The sequence below is a fragment of the Sabethes cyaneus genome, chromosome 2 (assembly GCF_943734655.1).
Source record: "Sabethes cyaneus chromosome 2, idSabCyanKW18_F2, whole genome shotgun sequence".
Classification (NCBI taxonomy): Eukaryota; Metazoa; Arthropoda; class Insecta; order Diptera; family Culicidae; genus Sabethes; species Sabethes cyaneus.
The window spans coordinates 87,841,062-87,862,101 of NC_071354.1; the positions used below are offsets into that span (position 1 = coordinate 87,841,062).

Genomic DNA, 21,040 nt, shown 5'->3' on the forward strand with positions numbered 1-21,040 from the left:
GTTCCATTTGCTTGATTAGTTCTCGAATTATGAGGAAATTAGTATTTCGTTTGTATAGGAGCCCCCCTCCCCTCCTAAAATGGGCAGGGGTCCTAATTCACCATAGAAAATATTCTTGTCCTCGAAAACTTTCACATGCCAAATTTTGTTCCATTTGCTTGATTAGTTCTCGAGTTATGAGGAAATTTGTATTTCATTTGTTTAGGAGCCTCCTAAAGTGGGGAGGGGTCCCAATTCACCATAGAAAAAAAAATTGTCTCCAAAAACACCCACATGCCAAATTTAGTTCCATTTGCTTGATTAGTTCTCGAGTTATGAGGAAATTTGTATTTTATTGGTACAGGAGCCCCCTTTCTTAAAGTGGGGAGGGGTCCTAATTCACCATAGAAAATATTCTTGTCCTCGAAAACCTTCGCATGCCAAATTTGGTTCCATTTGCTTGATTAGTTCTCGAGTTATGAGGAAATTTGTATTTCATTTGTATGGAAGCCCCCCCTCTTAAATGGGAGAGGAGTCATACTTCCCCTTCTAAAAAGGGGAGGGGTCCCAATTTACCATAGAATAAATTCTTGTCACAAAAATCTCCCACATGCCAAATTTTGTTCTATTTGCTTGGTTAGTTCTCGAGTTATGCAGAAATTTGTGTTTCATTTGTATGGGAGCCCCCCCTCTTAGTGGGGAGAGGGGTCTCTAACCATCACTAAAACCTTTCCTGGCCCCAAAAACCTCTACATGCAAATTTTCACGCAGATTGGTTCAGTAGTTTTGGATTCTATAAGCAACATCCCGACAGACAGACAGAAATCTATTTTTATATATAAGATGAGCCCTAAAAACTTTCCATAGAAAAGACTTTAAACAGCAGATATTTTTTTAGGCGTGAAAATTTGTCGAAGTGCCGTGAAGAAGCGATGCTGCAACATGATGAGCTGAGGGCGACTGTAAGAATAAGGCCCGTGCCATGAGTGAAGTGAGATGAGTAAGGTGACTGGAAGAATAGGACCTGAAAGCACTTATGGGTAGTGCCGAAAGCGAAAACGATTAAAGAAACCAGGGACAACGTGCGTAATACGGTCGAGGACCGTGGTTCAACGCGGAGAATTGGTTTGCTTCGGAAGCTTACGGCTTTCGATAGGATGATGACATCATCTGCCGGTCCTCCAGGGGTATGGCAACGACATTATGCTGTTGCTGACTAGTAACCAGGTGGTGGAGCTTGGCTTCAAGGTGGGTAGTTTGCCTGGTTTGTCGAAGTACGATCTAATCGTCTTTTTTCATAAAAACAAAAGAGCCTTCAACCGGAGTGACATTCTTTTGAAAGGAACCTTGAACGACTGCGACCATGACCATTAGTTTGATCTATTGTGGTATACTCCGGTTTGCGTTCCACCCCCTTCCTTATTGAATTGCATTACCTTTCGTTCGGTTCAGCAGACCATCTTGCTAGACGTAAGGACGCCCTTTTCGAGAAACCGGTCTTAGCCTTGCATTGACATAATTTGTATTCCGAGGTCTCGACCTCAAATTATAGAAGCGACATAATATGATATATCGTCTGTCAGCTTATCTATATTTTTAGGTGATATCTGCTCGGACAGTGTCTGGTTAAAATACCGATCATCATGCTCAAATCTGCTTATTCAAACTCAGTACCTGCTTGATAGCCATAATGGTGGCAGAACTTCCCAATTGGCATCAATCGTCGATAATTCTCAGACCCTAAGCTCAGATTTCAAGCACGAAGTAGGTAGCCCAAAGAATGGCTTAGATTAGACGAATTCAGTTGAGGAACTCGCAAAAAGAACGACCTTTTCGCAAAAAGATATTTGAAAATAGAAATGATATACATGTTTTGTTAAAAAAAAGTGCTACTAGCGATACTATTCGACATTCTTTTGCGTTCCATTGATAATAAACCCTGTAAATCTTAGAAAAAATACATGAATTGCTGCAGTAATTACATGAAATGGTTATGTAATATCTAAATAGCTCAGAGAGAATCCCAGATTATGTCTGTAGCACTCCGGCACGTAATCTGAGTTACTATCCAAATACTTAACAGCTACCCGAAACATTTGCTCCGAAATCTCAACACACACGACATTGCTATCCTGCAGCCAAAAATTTACAATAGGCTGCTGATCATATTTTTCATACCTGTACATTAGCTTCATTGTCCTATGTCTAACTAGATTGATATCGCGATGATTCTTTTTTATGACTGTGATGTCGTTATCTTCGTCGTCGCTGTCTCTGTCCTGCGCTTCATCACCATATTCGAGATGCTTATCCGTATCGAGATCCGTGCTTTTACGAATTTTAAATATATTTAAATTTGCATCCATGATCTGCATCAACAAATAGAACACCTCCCCATTCAAACCAGGTCTGCGCATTTCAAATAAAATCTTAAAAATAGGGGGCAGTCCGAGGTGGGAGATGAAGTTAAAATCATTCACAGTTTTGCGAACCAGATACTGGAAGTTTTCCAATGGTTGATCATTACGAAACAAGCACATTCTTGTTGGTTTGGTTTCGTCTGAAACATTCTGTAGAAAAAAAAACGTTTTAATATAATTTGATTAAATATCTTTAATGATTTTGATTGACAACTTACTGCTTGTGTTTGAAATTGAAGGTTTTCGTGCCACAGCTTCACGCAGCCGCTACGTTTCATTATTCCTAGATATTGCAAACAACGTTTACAGTACAGAAAACGTTCCGCTTTTAGATGAATACGCTGAAAATGTTTTTTGTCGAGAAGAACGTAAAACGGTCCGAAAAATACGTCATCTTCGGAAGGATTGAAGTGATTTGGATGAGGCATCTTTGCCGAGGAACATTCACCATTCGTATGAACAAGGTCATCTACTCTAGTGTGAGGATGCTGGTGACAATACCAATCATTGCTGTCCATATGATCTGACGGAAGTTCAAGCACTCTTTTAAAACTTACAGCTTCCTCTCGCAAAAAACTTCCACAGTTGCTACAGAGGATATTGTAGCTGCTACCTTGTTCTAAGTTGCATTCCAACTTCATATCAGTGCACCCATTGTATTCGTTAATTTCCAGCACTTCCGAGTGAAACTTGTTTTCATTAGTGTTTAAGCGAAAACAAATGTAGTTATTTTTAATCAATAATGAACTTAGTGTTTGGGTATGCAATTTGAAATAATCGTCTAGCCGAATCTCGTAACTCTCCGCATTGTTTTCCGTGACGATTATAATACGATCGGAACTAAGATCTATTTTGGTTGATTTGATTTCAGCAAAACGACGACTAAAGCAGATAAAAAAATTGGCACTTTGCAGCCGCGGTCGCAGCTCTATTAGCACACGTTCAATATTGCCGACAGCCATCCTTAATATTAAAGTTAAACAATCAAAAATTAAATTACCGTAGAAAATTTTAAATAGCTTTATCTATTGCCGACAATACTATTCTAATTTAGCCCTTTTGGGTTCGGGCTCAATCAGTTCGCTTCTCGCTGCCTCAAACTTTTTGTAGAGCTTATCAGTTTCACTTAAAACGCAGGAAAGTGTCGCCTTTTGATAATAATCTGGTAGCAGCTCAAGATTTCCGATAACTGATGTTAGAAGATGACTTTTCTCGCACTGAATACCAGGTGGGTCGTGCTTGAGATATGTTAAATGCACGTGTAAATGATAAAATGAAGGCTGATAGTGGATATAAACTCGCAGCTGATCAGCGCCGATTCCGTAGCGCGTTTTGATTGCGTCAATTCCTCGTTTTTGGATATTTTTCAGTAATGGCAAATGCGTATCATTTAGGTCCCGCAACGATTTGATACTTCGCTGACGTACTAAAGCAAGCAAATATAGCTGTTCCAATGTTTTACCGTCCCATTTTATATCCGGTAGCAAAATGAAGCCAAGCTCCTCCGAAGGATCCTCAAAGATAATACGGTCTTGCTCTTTGCGATGCTCTAATATGTTGTAAAGCCACTAAAATACAAATTGTTATAAAACAAAACAATATTCATCTCTAGATTCAATATCAAAATATAATCAATTAATTTAGCATGATGAGTTGTTTCAAATCTTTTAGATTCTATCATGCTGACTAAATAGGATTAGTTATATTATTTTTATTTTAGTTAGTAGACGTTAGTGGTTGGTACCAATATGATTTACTTCTCTAAACGCAATTATCCATTGTAAATCTCATATGACTACAATATCTGGGACATTATGCGTAAGTTAAGGACTACTGCACTCCAGAAAAAAGATCTGGACAACTTTCTAGATTATTTATATTATTATAGCAAATTATGCCAAGTCAACTAAATCTCAATTATGTTAGGCCAACTAAATTAGACATTCCTTTGTTTCGATTATTTAATTACCTAGTTCGACGAGACCTTTTATCGAAAGCTGCACAACCCAATGTTTAGTTTAGTGAACACTACGTTGATTTTAAAAATGAGCGCATAATGAATCAAGAAATATGAAAATTGCACAAACAACTCGTCGATACCAATGACGTAACCTTCAATAGCCACAAAGCCATGGCCTTCACAACCTACATATCAAACACAAAGTAACACTAACACCGACACCAGTTTTTTTCAGAAACCGTTAATCTATCACATCTGGAGCGAACAAACCAGTTATGTGACCAACATATTCTACATACTTAGATAATAAACACTAAAAAATGAAAGCGAAAGTCCACCTACCTCTAAGCTTAGCTGCTCCCGTTGTATGTGAGGCAATGTCACGGTTTGATAGTCTCGAGCAGTCTCCTCCAGCAGGTACTTTTTCTGGGTTGAAAATTTTATGATATGCTTCTCGGTAGCTGGATAAATGATTGTCACCTTAATTTCTGCCAAAACAAAGAAATAATGTTTACAGCTAAGTAGACGTGCATTCAAAGGTAACGCATCCAAGACTTACGATTCACTTCCGGATCTGCAACGCACAGAAAATTTCCGTAGATATCGTTAACAAATTCAGTCCTCAGCTGGGACGTGGTCGAAAAAAAGCTTCTCTCGACTGTTGCTGCACCAGTTGCGCTACTTTGCACACTTTCACTAGCTTGCGATAAGTTCGTCGCGACGTCTTTAGGATTTGCTATCGTCACCACCGCACACGTTTGATGACGCTCGTGGTTTCTCAGCTGCGGCTCGGTGAAGGCCGTCTTTTCCAACACAACGATCGCGTAATTTTCACGCGATAGATTCACAAAATGGCCCAACAGTGAGACGCTCTTATGGGTACTGTTATTGTTCAAAATACGAACGGGTTCGAAGTTTGCCAATTGGTAGCTGCTATCGGTTTTTCGGCTCACTCCGTCTTCTACCACTATGGACACTGAAGATGAATCAGACGCTCGGTTGGACAACGTTGCTGACGCTGGCTGACCTTGACGGCGCTGTGATTCGTCATAATTTTGATTGTTGCTTATGTTGTCTACGCTTGCCGTCTTCAGTGGATCAACACCTTCTAGCATGATATAGGAAACAAAATATTTACGATATTCTTTATCAAAACACTTGCAGTACACTTTTTTGAAGCAGTTTTTACTAAAAAAGTTAAATTTTAATCAACACAATACAATATAGATCGAAAAACAGCTAACAACAGCCAGAAAAACGAAAAAACCGCGTTTTTCTTTTCAAATAACATTTCAAGAGCAACATTTCAAATAGGCCGATCTCAAAATTGACAGTTTCGAGAAAATCGCTGATGAAATTTGTGCAACATTATTTAACTCCTCATTTGCTATAAACAGTTATGCGTAAAATTAAATATCGCATTTCGATGCAAAAACGTATCAGTTTATTGTGTAATGCAACAACTAGCAGCAAAAATATTATTTTGCCTTGCAATTTGCAAAAATGTGCGTTAGGCCCTTTACGGAAATCTTTCGGCAATACGACTTTATCATAAGGCCGATTTGATTATCCATTGTTGTTGTGCCTTTTGACATAAGGCTTTTATTTACTGCCAGTGGTGATATGATTTTGCTGTTCGGCCGGTGTTAGTTTGTGCTTCGCGTGCGGCCCTTTTTTATCGTAATATTTTGAAGCACAGTGACTTGAAAAAGTAAAAAGTTCTTGCCTAGGACACCGATTAGCTTCATTAGTTGTACTGGAAAAGTTGCGGTTTGATTTCTCCGGTAAATCTGATCCCCCGTTGAGCAGATTTCTGAAGCGAAACGTGTTACCCATGAGGTGCGGAAAATGTGTCAGTCCGTTAGGAATTAAATACAGCATTAACATTAAAGGTGTTCTATCCCAGTTAGGAATATAATGCTGATCTGGATCTCGGAGTAAGTTTCAATCAATTAAACGCATAGCAAGAATCCCCTGTATGAGTATTCATTGCTCGGCTGTTTCAGATTATTGACGTCAGACAATCATAAAAGCGAAAACTACGTTTTTAGGAGCAGAACCTGGTCAATGATTAAAATTGGATTGTCCTCGGAAAAAAGAAAGTGACCGCAGAGCAAAAAGCTAGCAGAAGTAGAAAATAAGAAGCAGTTTCACGATGATCCCGACTCAGTAATTATTCTCGTTGATATTGTACCGGCTAAGAAATCAAACTACGATCCGAATAAATGTGTAACATTCTTAAGTAAGCGTATAATTTTCTTGCTCTTTAAGAGAAATTGATTATTCGGCTAATAGTTACAAATGAAATAGACAATTTTCAAAACCAATCTTTTCTGTCTAATGCCAGAAACTTATGGTAATCACTATTGGTAGTTTGAAGCGATGCAGTGGGTTATTTACTAGCACTTACACTAAGTAGATCGTGTAACGTTCAGGTATATCTCGCCTTGGCAGTTCTTCGATAGTAAAAATCTCATAGGCGCAACAAACCAGAGAGAAAAGTATCCTCTACCGGTGATATATATGTATAGCGAAATAACATTTTTCGTGTGACCCGGAAAGTAACGTAGATATTAGTTGTCGCGCAGGTGAAAGTACTGGAATGTGTCGTCTACATTAGTAGAACTATATGAATGAGCATGCAGGTGAAATGCATTTAATCGTCGTATTTTTTTTAATTGGCCTTCCGAATATGGGTCTTCCTTGCAATTGTACGGTACGGATCATCTACACGGCAGCAACTGCAAATCTGACTGTTACTAAATTATACGATTGTTTACAGTTAACTGCCTTCGGAAACACAAACATTATTTACAAATACTTAAAACTTCTGCCAGTGATCATCCGCGAATCGCGATCCGCTCATTATGTGCGGAAATCCGTGGGAATCTCACATCAATCAAAATGGGCCGAACGCAAAACAAAACACAAATTGTGGATAGGCTTTTTCATGAGAAGGGCCAAAGCACAAATTGAAAACTTGGTTGCCAGTTTTCTCTTAGGACTTTTTTCAAATTTACTTTTTAAGACATTTAAAGTTTTCAAATAACTATGATGTTTTGTATTATTATAGATACTTGTTAATGCTATAGATATAACCAAAAACCCAGTTTGGTTATATTTTGCACTTTGGCCCTATTGAAATGTTGCTCTTGATTTTTTGTCTGTCATGTTCTGTCATTGTCACATCGTCGATACTGTCGACATAGTCGACCAAACAAGAGCATTAATTTTCGGTGGGTACATGTCATGGTACACTGAAACGAAATATTTAACATTTCAAAAACAAAATCAAACACATTTCATCAAGGAGACTTGCAACCTGCCCAAAGTCGAGAGACAGCTCAAGTAACAACGGTAGCTGAATTGCAAGAGCAATGGCTGTTTACGGATTGGTTTAAGGCGATCAACGCTGCATAAAGTAAGAACTTAAATGGTGTTTAAAAAGGCAATGTTTAAGCTATTTAAGTTTTTCAAACCAGCTCTTTCCCAAAAGCTGATAAACAAGCTTAATAGCGGATTTTTCTACTAAAAAATCTGCTTCTAAACAGGCATAAACATCAAACCTTTTTACGGCTGCTTAAAGGTGCTAAAGTGTAGAGTGGAAGCTTTCATTAGGCTCACTGCTTTCAAACTACTTTAAGGCTGCTTAATGGTGTTAAAGTGGCCTTACAAACTTCTACCAAGTTTTCTTTCGGCTCACAGCACACAGACTGTCAGAGCATAGAATTTCGCAATACGGCTGACAGCAAAAGTTTGTCAGTTATCGACATTATCGACTGCTTCACACTAGGTGGGCTAGGCTTCAGCCACTGACGAACTGACATGACACATAGAAGAAAATCCTTTAAAAACCATCGTCCTACACATTTTTCTTGCACAATAGCACCCTCTGTTATGCATGTTGTGGAGTAGCTTGCATTTGCAGGGTTTTATGTTGTAGGGTTTTTACATTTGTATGGTTTTATACTGGAAACGTGAAGCAACACTCGCACGCCGCGGTGGAAAAAATGAGTGGTCTTTAATTGGACGATGAAATTCACGCGAATGTCTCGTCTGTTTGTCTGTGCCTAAACCATAGATCAGCCACAGGTTGAATAAAATCAACTATAAAAGCGTTTGATCAGCCTGAAACTGTTACTTTGGAGTAATCCACCTTTTCGCGTTGCTAATGGCGGCTAGTGGGTACACTTTTCGACAATATTTATTTGCTTGTGGGAACTCCGCTCACGTATATATGCTTGAAAGTTCTACAACAACAATTAAGCACAGAGAACAGACATTTATGCTCATATAAAATTTGACGCTAATGATGTGTAAGCTTTTGAATGACAAACAGGGTTAGTTTTTAATGTGAACAACTGGCAACCCTGTGCTGAAACTTGTATGAACTGGCCGCCCTGCACTTTGTTATTATTTTGGTGGTTTGATTTAGTTCGTAGTTGCAAGCAGTGAATATTTCATTCTCCGATCGAATTTCTAGCATAAGCGTTGGGAAAACGGAATATGAGACAGAATAAACACACTAGGTTAGAACAAACAAACTGTGTTTATGTGCATTGTCTGCATAAGCAAATGATGTCGTGTTGAGAATAACATTTGAACCATTTTTAATTTGCACGTCGTGCTAGTCAGCGGGGTTCAAATTAAAAAGTTTTCAGATTAAAAACGGTCAAACGAACGGGGGTTCACGGTAATTTAACTATTATTAGCTGTTATTTTCGATACGCTGGCTGGTTCCTAATCGACCCTTTCGCGTGCGTAATGGCGGCTAGTGCTACAACTTTCGGAAAACGTTAGCATGCTTTTGGCAACTTTATTCACGTTAAGTTGATATTTCCAGCCTTAATTGTTGTTGTAGAACTTTCAAGCATACGTGAGCGGAGGTCCCAAAAGCAAATCAACATTGTCGAAAACTGTACCCACTAGCCGCCATTAAGCGCGCGAAAAGGTGGATTGTCGTCATCCATGGATGTTTAGTCCGCAAAATTTTGAAAATTTCACACCCCTGGTACAATTATTGGTACAAAATTCTTTATGAATGTTCCGAAATATCTGGCAACTTTGCACCATAATGTCATTTGTCATTCTTCTGTTTCGCAAACCGCCGCCGCCGAGCGAGTACTGCTACCGGTTAGTGCTTGATCGTTGATTATCGTTTTGCAAATTCGCAAATATTGCGTTCATACATTCAAGTAATTGTATATTGTTTAGCAAATTAGTAAACTAAGGAATATTTTTAACACAACCTGTTTAACAAAGTGGTAAACATTTATTAAGTAAACCTTCCAAGTGAACTAAGCGGAATCCTGTTTCTATAATGGAAATTAACGAGAATAATTTCGAGCGTCTAGCTAACTACTTGCAGCAAACACTTAGCCCTGATCCAGAAGTGCGTCGGCCCGGTAAGTCCAATGTCATACCGAAAGGTTATGTTGGTAAAATATTCATCTCATTCGTTAGCGGAGCGCTTTATCGAAAGCATCGAAATCAGTCAAAACTACCCACTGCTTTGTCTACATCTGATTGACCGACAGGCGGTCGACATTACCATACGAGTTGCAGCTGCAATTGCATTTAAGAACTTTGTTAAACGCAACTGGGGCTTTCATTTGGTAAGTATAAATCACCAGAAGAGTGTCCTATAAATTCTAATCCTGCATATGATTGTCACCCTTAAACAGGAAAACGACGGACCTGATAAAGTAGCCGAATCCGACCGAAATGGCATCAAAGCAATGATTGTCCCATTGATGTTAAAATCCCCGCTTTCTATTCAAAAACAACTTAGTGATGCTGTCAGCATTATCGGCAAATATGATTTTCCTCTCAAGTGGCCCCAGTTAATGGACGAAATGATTGAAAAATTTGCAACCGGTGATTTTAACATTATTAATGGCGTTCTTCAAACGGCTCATTCTCTCTTCAAGCGATACCGGTACGAGTTTAAATCTCAGGAACTCTGGGAAGAAATCAAGTTTGTACTGGATAAGCTTGCCAAGCCTTTAACTGATCTGTTACAAGCAACATTAGGTCTCGCAGAAGCGCATGCGAATAACGAGGAAGCGCTAAAGATAATATACGGCTCTTTGGTACTTGTATGCAAAGTGTTTTATTCACTTAACTCCCAGGACTTGCCGGAATTTTTCGAAGATAATATGGAAACTTGGATGAAGGCGTTCCATGGATTGCTAACTGTGGATATTTTATGTTTGAAAACGTCAGATGACGAGGATGCCGGTGTTTTGGAATTGCTACGCTCGCAAATATGCGAAAATCTTTGTTTGTATGCCCAGAAGTACGACGAGGAATTTGGACCTTATATGCCACAATTCGTCACCGCCGTATGGGAGTTGCTGGTGAATACAGGAATTCAAACAAAGTACGATACACTCGTTTCCAATGCATTGAATTTCTTGAGTACAGTCGCAGATCGCAATCACTACAGACATTTGTTTGAGGATCCAAATGTCCTGGCTAGCATTTGTGAAAAAGTTATCATACCAAATATGGACTTTCGAGTTTCTGACGAAGAACTGTTCGAAGATAACCCAGAGGAATATATTCGGCGTGACATCGAGGGTTCTGATGTAGAAACACGGCGAAGAGCTGCATGCGACCTGGTAAAAACGCTTTCGCAAAACTTCGAATCTAAAATTATAGAGATATTTGGTCAGTATTTGCAAGTCTTACTGGCCAGGTATGCCGAGAACCCAGTAAATAATTGGAAAACTAAAGACACAGCTATCTACTTGGTAACTTCGATGGCTTCCAAGGGCCAAACTCAGAAATTAGGAGTAACACAAACGTCCGAGCTCGTCCCGTTGCCTCAGTTTACACAACAGCAAATCATTCCGGAATTGGAACGAACGGATGTGAATGAGCTACCTGTGTTAAAGGCAGACGCTCTCAAATTTCTTATGACTTTCCGTACGATTCTCGGACCACAGATTATTGTGGCCACACTGCCATTAGTTACGAAACATCTGGCTGCCGGGAATGTGGTAGTTCATAGTTATGCTGCTTGCACTATCGACAAAATCCTCATCATGAAAGGTCCAGACAACAAAGCAATCGTTACGAAAGAAATTCTTGCTCCTTTAAGTGCAGAACTAATCACCGGTCTCTTTGCTGCATTTGCCGTGCAGGGTTCGAACGAGAATGAGTACATCATGAAGTGCATTATGCGAACTCTAAACACGCTACAGGAGGCATCACTTCCATTTATGATCGTGGTTCTGCCGAGACTTACAGAAATATTGACCGTTGTGTCGAAAAATCCGTCTAAACCACATTTCAATCACTATCTGTTTGAAACTTTGTCTCTTTCGGTGAAGTATGTTGTATCACAGAGTCAGCGCTCTTCAGCTTTTTATGAAACAATTATTTTTTTACAGGTTGGTGTGCAAGGCAGATCCAAATGCTGTTACTTCATTCGAAGAAGCTCTGTTTCCAGTATTTCAAGGCATATTACAAAACGACGTTCTCGGTGAGTGTTCATTTTACAATTATTTGGTACGTTATTTGACGTTTTGTTTTTCCTTAGAATTTATGCCATACGTTTTCCAACTGTTATCACTATTTCTTGAGATTCGCGAAGGACATCGTGCCATACCAGACACCTATTTGTCGTTGTTCCCTTGTCTACTAGCACCAGCGTTATGGGAGAGACCCGGCAATGTTACCCCACTTATCCGACTTTTGTGTGCTTTCGTGCGGCAAGCTTCGCCACAAATTAGCGCAGATGGTAAACTGAATGCTGTTTTAGGGGTATTTCAAAAAATGATTGCCTCCAAGAACAATGATCACGAAGGCTTTTATTTACTGCAAAATTTATTGCTGCATTATCCATCGTGAGTATTGATCCCTTTCCTGCTAATGAAAAAGTTTTTGAGGAATTTTACCTACGTTTTTCAGGGAAGAGTTAGGTCAAAGCATGCGTCAGATCTTTTCGTTGTTGTTCCAACGGCTAAGCTCTTCTAAAACCACAAAATTTGTACGCAGTTTCATCGTGTTTCTGTGCTTATATGCAGCGCGCGTCGGCGCTCAAGCTCTTGTGCAGATGATTGACAATATTCAGTCCTCGTAAGTATTATCTATTTACATTTGCTCGAGGTTATATGTAAAAGATTATCTCGTTCATCTTTTTCAGAATGTTTGGAATGGTCATCGAACGAATTTTCATACCGGATCTCAACAAAGTCGCCGGAGAGTTGGAACAAAAAATCGTCTCCGTTGGCATTACGAAGTTACTTTGCGAAACTCCGGAAATGATAACCGATCCGTATGTGAAGTTCTGGCCCCAGCTGCTACAAGCGGTTATTCAAATATTCGAGCTTCCACCTGACGAAACGGCTAGTGAGGGAGAAACTTTCATTGAAATTGAAGACGTGCCTGGTTATCAGGCAGCCTATTCACAACTTAACTTTGCACAGGCCAAACCAATCGATCCACTGCCGGATGTGAATAATATACGCCAATTTCTTGTGCAGCATCTAGGCAAACTGGCCCAAACTAACGCAGGTAAAGTTGGCGTTCTGGTGGCTTCTCTACCGGCAGCACATCAAGAGGTTTTGCAGAAATATTGCGCTCAGGGCGGAGTGCAAATTAAGCTCTAAAATTGCTCGCAGTCTGTTGTGCATCAGATCTGTACCTTGTGACATTCTTTTTCGTTTGAAACCAACTGCATTGATAATGTATATCATAAACTGTAGTTCAAGCAAAACTTCAATAAAGCCGCTAGGTGTTACTTTTTTAAATAATTTTTGTTGTTAAAAATTTGAATGCATGAATCAAAAGCGCATTATTTCGTTCTGTTTTAAAAAGCTAGAAGGAAAATATCACATATAGAAGATATCGAAAATCTTGCGAGGCTGCACTGAAGTAATGGATCTTTTGCATATCCCCAACTTGACGGTATCCAACGGGACCACACGGACGGAATCTGATGTAGATACTCTTTTTGAGATTTTTACCCTTGGCCAGTCTTTGTTCGGTTCCTTGGAGCCGTCGAAATACGATATCCTCTGTCCACCAGAAAATTGACTAAGCCTTCACGGTGCCTTCATCTTGAACAGATCTGACTTAATGTCATATCTACACAACTCCGCTCTATTTTACCCTTTAACGGGCAACATCGTAAAAATGATCCAATCAAGCTAATGACCATTTTTTTATGGAAGTACATTCAAAAGAAGCTAAAGTGTTGATTTTCCTGCAAAAATAATTGGACGAGCGCCAAGTCAAAAAGTCTAATTTCTCTTTTTGTTTCCCCATGTCTAACGCTCTATGCAGATATTTTTTGAATTCAGATATATTACAAATTTATACATACAAAAAATTTGAGGTCAAAAGTAAGGATATTCGCTTTTCGTGCAATAATTTTTTTCGAAATTTGCCTGAATTTTTGTTTTTAATAGATGATAACTTTTCAATGCATGGTCAAAATGTTGTGATATCAAAATGTCAAGAAATCTGTTCTGAATACATTTTTCATATTGTCAATTCAAAACAAATTACATATGTGACTCTGGAGCTGCAAAAGTGAAGGCCGTCTACAGACGCCTTTGCAAGCGTCTGCAAGTGTTTTAAAATTTTAAGAACCGACGTCTACAGACGCCTTTGCAAGCGGGAAAGTGTTTTAAAATTTTAAGAACCGACAAGGAGACTGAATATGTGAACGCAGTTTTTTGGGCCGAGGCAGTTTCAACAGTAAACAGAAATTCTACTAGATCCTCGGAGTAATTCTAGAAAAAGCTTGGTCGAACAAACAAGTGAATTTCCGTCATTTGAGGATTTTCGGATCACTGGCACTGGTTCATGTGCCGAAGCAAAAACATAAAAAGTTTGATGTGTAATCCCAGAAAGCAATTTTTGTGGGATATGCTGATGATATCAAGGGTTATCGAGTTTATGATCCGATTAAGCGTGATATCCGTATCGGTCGTGACGTGTTTATGATGCAGGAAGGAGAGCCCTAAAATTTACTTGATATTGCGGAAACTGCAGAACAAGTGCAGTTCATCAAGCTGTTCTGTGAAGCTGTTGGTGAAGTAGACAGCGCACCAGTTTTATCGGGAAGTGACTCCAGTGATATTTAATATGAAGATGGAGACAACGAACCTGCGCTCCCGTCGCAATCTAACAGACAAGCTGAACAGCAGCAAGAGTTGAGATACAGCGACCGGGAGCGCCGATGTCCAGGCAAGTATTCGGATTATGTAAGTTACAGTTCGTTTGCTGGTGAAGTTGTTTCTCCGCAGTTATCATTGATTCTGTCAGATATGCCGTCTGATGATCCCGAAAACTATGATGAAGCTCTAATCGCTAGCAGTGGATTGCAACCATGCGAGAGGAATTCGATGCCTCCGAGGAGAACAATACGTGGAAGCTATCCAATCTTTCAAAGAATAGGAAGTCCATTCGAAACAAATGGGTTTTTAGAACAAGGCGAGGTCCGAATATAACGCGCTTGATCGTGAAAGGTTGTTCTCAGCGGCCGGGAGTTGATTACGACGAAGTCTATTCTTCGGTGGTACGGTATTCCACTGTTGGTTACCTTTTGACGCTTGCAGTGAAATATAATTTGGATATCGACCAAATGGACGCTGTGACTGCATTCCCCCAAGGGTTGCCAAGTCTGAAAATTACAAAAACCGGCCGGTCGGTACTGCCTTAAAAACTGTGCGGGGGGGGGGGGGGGGGGGGGGCGTGCAGTTTGCTGGATGAGCAATGTTGTGGAGATCAATGGATCAATGGATTATTGAAGAAAGCTAGTTTTAGAGGGACAACAACTCGCTTCTGGCGCTACTAGATAATTTATTGTACATTACCGTCAGAAGCAAGATATTGCCACTGCAAAACTATCTCACAACACAAGTGAATCCTTGTTTATACTTTAAGCTGGATGGACAGAGGATGTTTGTCGTCACAATCTGTGTGGACGATTTTTTTATATTTTCTGATGATTCTATGCTGAGGGACAAAGATTTCACTCCTGCTTAATAGAATAAACCCAACGGATCTCACAAGTATTGTCCACGCTTCACGTGCGTAAGGAATTTAATCGGTTTGACCACAATTGCTTGTGAAATCCAAACTAAGAACGACTTTCAATTATAATACACCTCGCAGCTAGTGTCATTGTACCCCATCACCAGTCAGCGAAGGTGGACAAATTCGTCAACTACCTCGAACTCATCGCTGTCGATCGTCATACTACTGCCTAAGCGACGTCAGTGGGTACCTTGTGTACAGTTCTGCTACCGGGTCATCTGTGGGCTGTGGCATTCGATTGACCTCGGCAATCCCTATGAAACTCGCATACAGCATTTTGTATCATCCATCGTCTCCTAAATTAGTTTGATTAGCTTCCCGGAAAAGCCATTCTCGTCCACGATTTGCTAGCTCTTTGCAGTCAGATGAAAGTCAAGCGCAGGGAACCTGTATTCAGGTCCTTTTGGAGAATCTGCCCCAACGAAAGATTTGGTCCACCGTTGACAGTCCCCGAGAGAGACTTTGTCCAGTATGACCATACAGCTTCGAACGAATGCGCGTAATATTCGACGACATCAGGCTGCTTTATTGCCGTGAATCGCATAACAGTCCCATTTATATAGGAAACTCCTTAGAAAATGGGACTGTTATGCGATTCACTGCAGTTTAGACGCGCAAAATAAAGGCCAGCGTCGGTACCGATTGTTGTTCACAACGTTTGAATTGAGTTTTGACAGAATCTTAACCATCTCTGAGTACTGATCCAAGTTAACGGAACTTTATGTTCTTTCGTTCCTATCTCGTCGGAAGATGATCGTGCACAGCACTGTTTAAGAGTCATTGGCAGAATCAGATACCGTTTTGAGTAAGTAGCTTCTAACATTGTGCACAGGTACTTGAAAGAGCCCTGTTTCCCTGTCTGGGTGTGGCCAAGTATACCCGGGATTGGTTAACTGATCTTCTCCTGGTTATTTGTACCCTAATTGGTACATGTGGAGGTGGCATCTATATATGTCTGGCGAAACGAGAAACATTAATGGCTGAATGGCATTATTCAGCTGTTTACCAGCATATCAATTGGTCGGTGTTAAGTTAGACCGAAACAAGTGACAAAACTCTGATTTCGAGAAAAACGCGATCAAAGTTTGCTCCTCTGTATGGTTTTTAGCTATCAATCGTTCGAAATCATCTCATAACTCGGGCTGTTTGCAACATTTATGTAGTCTGATTAAAGTAAAATGTAGCTAAGGAAATTCTTGATCGTTTCCTGTCATTAACTTATTTTTTTAAATTTTGCGATTTGGTCCGGTCTGATTTAACACCGACCAATTATGCTTTGCATGTTTTGAAATTATGCAATGGTTCGAACTCGGACAGCTTTCTTATAATGAACTCAACTAGAACAGCCACGGCATAAATAATACAACAGACTGCATTTTTTAAATTTATTTTTCAAGGTTTCACAAAAACCAGTAAGGGAATGATTTTTCAAAGATTAGACTTATCCTATTTTATCCCACATACAAAGCTACTTCACCATATCCTGCTTCCGTCGACTGTTAAATATGTATACTGGGAAAATAACCTTATCCGTGAACTACATAACTACCTTCCTGTTCACTCTTAACTAAACAAATATAAATCAATTTCCATCATTTCTAAACGACGTCTTTTGAGCACTAGATACTACCAGAGTAATCGGAAATGTCGAACAAACACACTTAAATAACAAACGGAAGTATGGCCTTCCTACCCTTGGGATAGTCTTTAAACTCTTTCTTGTAATTCTTGTGCTTGCCAATAGCCCACAGTGTCATCTGGTACATACCGGCTGCAGCAAAAATCAACGCCGGAACGCAAGTAGTCATCAATGAAAAGGACAGCCAAGAGAAAAATTCATACGTATAGTTGGGACAGGAAACAAAGCTGGAAGAAAACACATTGGATTATTTTTAAAAATTTTAAGATAAAATCTGATGACTCACTTGAACAGCTGACTAAGCGGGTTGCCATCCGGAACAGGTATCTTGCGAACTGTCGAGCCAGCCGGTCGGAGGTTTCTCAACAGCATGTGTATGGAGAAGTTACCCAATTCACTTACCTATTGACAAAGAGAGAGAATAACCCACTTTTCTGAATTGAAATTCAAAATGATCACTTACTATAAAGCCAGCTAAGCCGGCATAGAGGACAGCTTTACTGGGCTCGGTAAAAAGTGGGTGGTTCACGTGGTAGGCAACGTATCCGGCGAACGCCCAATAATAAGAGCAATTCTTGAACAGATTGCGCAGCGGCATGGTGGCATGCGAAAAACGATGCACGAATAGAGTTTCCAGCAAACGTTTTCCATAGTGAGCAGTCCAGCAAGCTGCGGCAATGCTAAAACAGTTGATATAGAGCATTAGCTTTTTCTAAATCTTTGATTATTTAAAGATTTATTCAAATTTTACTATCGAATCACCAAAGTTAGTATAACACTGCCCCACCGTTATTATTTTTGATTAGCAAACTTATACGAGTTGTACCATCCCTTTTGGATACAGATATCGGTCTATTCCATGAACGATTTTACGTATGAGCGTCTAAAAGACGCTGCTACTTGTTTGGGTCGGTTGCCTATCTTCGTCAAAAGGCCAGATCAGGGGTGACATTGCGATTCTCGTTTCGTGTGATTTTGGTTCGTTTCGCCCATTTGTTTAACGTGGTCGAAACGAACCAAAACCACTCGAAACGAGAATCGCTATGTCACCCCAGATTGTCGCAAACGTTTGCCGGAGAACTAATAATCTGATAATCAAATAGTAAATTGTTAGATATAGCAATTCCATGATAAAAAGCAGTCGTCACATTATGACAAAATAGATATAAAACATCTATAATAAAAAATCTACCTTCAATCCAACATTTTACCTGAAAGGTAATTAACATATTATTTATCGTTTAATACTAAAGGCATTACAACGGATTCGGCAGAATAATTAAAAAAAGACAAGCTAAAAATGATGGTTTTTAGGACAACCCTAACTCAGAAGAAAGCGCACTAAGCACCCAATACACAATACGGTTCTAAATTTTCTTAAAAAAGAAAAAATCAAACAAAATTTGATTAAAATCATATTGGAAATTGACTGAATGTTTATAATCAGTCAAGAGTTAAGAGCTCAGCAAGAATATTTGCGAACGCTCAGTAATAGCGGTGTCGGCGCGTACAATGTTGTTTACGCTATATACACACAATAATGACGTCAGTACTAGCGTAATTCTATTTAAAGCTTTTTTGCAGGCAACTTTTCGAACAAGAAATTCGCCACAGTATAACTCGATCAATTGCATCACAGTTCAATGATATTCGTATTTATCAATCGATACCTAAAATCGATTAATTAACAACGTTACACTGTTTACCTTGCGTATCGCGTGTTGCGTAATTTTTAAGCCAAGACGTCCCACATGCTTCACATGTTCAGATATTAATGCATTTTTCAGGTTAAATAAGTGAAGATAATATTAGCTGAAAGTCATTTGCGTTGAAAATCATACCTGTAGGAATATGATTATTGGACATGGAATGGGACAAAAGAGTATGTTAACGACATAAAAAACGAACCGGCAAACGAAAATTAATAGAATGACAACAGCCGAAAATTTATTTAATTTTGCCAATGTACATATAACTTTATCGTGCACCGTGTTACCAACGAACGGTGGAGAAAGAAAAGCATTCAAGAGGAAATTATATAAATGACCTGGTGAGCTTTCGCTTTGATAACCGGTCAGTGCTATGAAAATGCGCACGTGTACAATTTTCGCATGATACCGTCACGCAGAGAACATGAGTTAAAACTGAAATCATCAACGTTTTCAAGTTTTCTTTTGGAAATTGTTGTCAACTAACGTGCAGCTCGATCAAAATCGAAAGTCGCAAAGGCGAAACATTTTATGAGGCGCTATAAATATGTACATAAATTATCGACCAGATAGCATTCGATAGTAATTTTAAAGAAATGTCGAGTAAGGTCTTGAAAAACTTACTTTGCCGTCAAACTCATCGCATTTGAAGCTGCTGTTCCATAGATTAAAGACGGTCGCTGATAGAAAATGAGGTATACAAATATCGGTCCCGCATATTCCGCCAGGAATACTCCTTTCCAACTGATTTGTGGTCCGAGGTCCCTGACGTATAATTTTCCACCGGAGGAAATGTTTAGGGCCTGTAGTGTATCGGAATCATTCAATGTTTTACCGCGGGGTTCCAAGCGAAGCGATTGGCGATGAATCGAGAGCGATTTCTTCAGTTTATATACTTCATTTTTCAATGCTTTTATTGTCGTGTCACCTTTAACTTGACACTTTCCTAGAAGTTTTGAGCTTTTAGCATCCAAAATTTCTACCTATAAATTAAGATACAATTCAGTGTTAGATAAACATAAGCCATATTCTATACTTACTTCCATGATTGATATTGGATTGCGAGCTGGCTCAAAATTAATTACTGTTAACAAGGAGCAAACACCGTACGATACACGCAAGCAACGCAACTTACTTTATGACGAACAAAAATTCAACTGACTGACAGAAGGAGAAGAGTGAAAGCCTTGTTGAACTGGCAGGGGTGTGCTCTGTTTATTGGGTTTATTGTTTGCTTCAAGTTGACAGAATGTTTCAAAGAACATATGGCTAAGGTATCCTTTTATGGTACCAGAATTTGCATGCGATATAACAGCCAACCCAACAGACCTCATACCGCTATGACTATTGAGATTGCTGACAGCTTCCGTACGCACACTAGGCCGCGTATACGTATACACGCGATACAGCTACGTATACAGCTCTATGAAGTCTGCTGATACCTGATATACAGCCAGAATTCGGAAATTGGGCCACGACTATCGAGTCATGTTCGTTAATTGGGTTTACTGACAGTTTCCTGAGGGGTACGCAAATTATTTTTGTTTCTGATTTTGAAAACTTTCGTGACTCCAAATACATATCAAAAACCTGGTTAGGTTTAAAATTGGAGTAATTTCGGTCTGCTGTCTTTGCATTCAAGTATGATGCATAATAATCGACTGTTGCTATGACTACCTAGTTTGTTTTTAAACAGACAATGTTAGCTGGGCTTATGTCCGCTCCGCTGAAAGCAAACACGTAAATAACACGTGCTCCAGTATTTGTTCGACGTTAGCGTATTCCGGACAGACGGAGCAGCAATATCATTGTTTGTAAAGTAATAATTTTCTGAATTGAAAGTTAATTTCTCCATGTTTCCTGTTCGTCCATGAGGACAAGTTTGGGATCAGCCGATGTGACTGTCTTCCGTTCACCGTATTGTCCCACTAACCTGTGTCACTTTCACATGATGTACGTGGTCTTTTCCGAGCTCCTCTGCTGCATCTGTTTCTGTGGCACTCTTGATCCTCCCCCAGCGTTAATCTAATGAGAATCTTTTTACCAATAATGCAGAGAGTTTAGCCATATGATTCGGTATGCAAGCTGTTCAAACAAGATTGGTTTTACGCGATTTTATTCGTATGATCCAGCAAGAATATCTTTCTTGCGTTATATCTTAGTATTGACGTGGCAATACTAGCCTCCTCCTGCTGGTAACTATTATTGAATTGTTTAGCAAGCTTCTGTTAGCGTTTTTATCGCTTTCGTCGCTGTATCACATAAGAGGCATAATTGT

General features: G+C 39.5%; 4 protein-coding genes across 4 annotated transcripts; 1 reads left to right on the forward strand and 3 right to left on the reverse strand.

Moving 5' to 3' along the window:
* Positions 1–1,924: 1,924 nt before the first annotated feature.
* LOC128734419 (uncharacterized) lies at positions 1,925–3,361 on the reverse strand. Its single transcript, XM_053828617.1, has 2 exons — positions 2,618–3,361; positions 1,925–2,549 (listed from the first exon to the last, which is right to left on the reverse strand). The coding sequence occupies exons 1-2, from the start codon at positions 3,359–3,361 to the stop codon at positions 1,971–1,973; spliced, it is 1,323 nt and encodes a 440-aa protein (XP_053684592.1). The 3' UTR covers positions 1,925–1,970.
* Positions 3,362–3,439: 78 nt separating this feature from the next.
* LOC128734420 (m7GpppX diphosphatase) lies at positions 3,440–5,569 on the reverse strand. The gene is made up of 3 exons (XM_053828618.1): positions 4,919–5,569; positions 4,702–4,847; positions 3,440–3,967 (listed from the first exon to the last, which is right to left on the reverse strand). The coding sequence occupies exons 1-3, from the start codon at positions 5,472–5,474 to the stop codon at positions 3,440–3,442; spliced, it is 1,230 nt and encodes a 409-aa protein (XP_053684593.1). The 5' UTR covers positions 5,475–5,569.
* Positions 5,570–9,478: 3,909 nt separating this feature from the next.
* Positions 9,479–13,094, forward strand: LOC128734248 (exportin-2). Its single transcript, XM_053828324.1, has 7 exons — positions 9,479–9,764; positions 9,823–9,974; positions 10,044–11,695; positions 11,757–11,848; positions 11,906–12,212; positions 12,277–12,444; positions 12,512–13,094. The coding sequence occupies exons 1-7, from the start codon at positions 9,680–9,682 to the stop codon at positions 12,975–12,977; spliced, it is 2,922 nt and encodes a 973-aa protein (XP_053684299.1). The 5' UTR covers positions 9,479–9,679; the 3' UTR covers positions 12,978–13,094.
* Positions 13,095–16,791: 3,697 nt separating this feature from the next.
* LOC128737054 (probable very-long-chain enoyl-CoA reductase art-1) lies at positions 16,792–19,917 on the reverse strand. The gene is made up of 5 exons (XM_053831601.1): positions 19,803–19,917; positions 19,387–19,745; positions 17,517–17,733; positions 17,340–17,455; positions 16,792–17,280 (listed from the first exon to the last, which is right to left on the reverse strand). Exons 1-5 carry the CDS (start codon positions 19,806–19,808, stop codon positions 17,076–17,078), a joined length of 903 nt encoding a protein of 300 aa, XP_053687576.1. The 5' UTR covers positions 19,809–19,917; the 3' UTR covers positions 16,792–17,075.
* Positions 19,918–21,040: the final 1,123 nt, after the last annotated feature.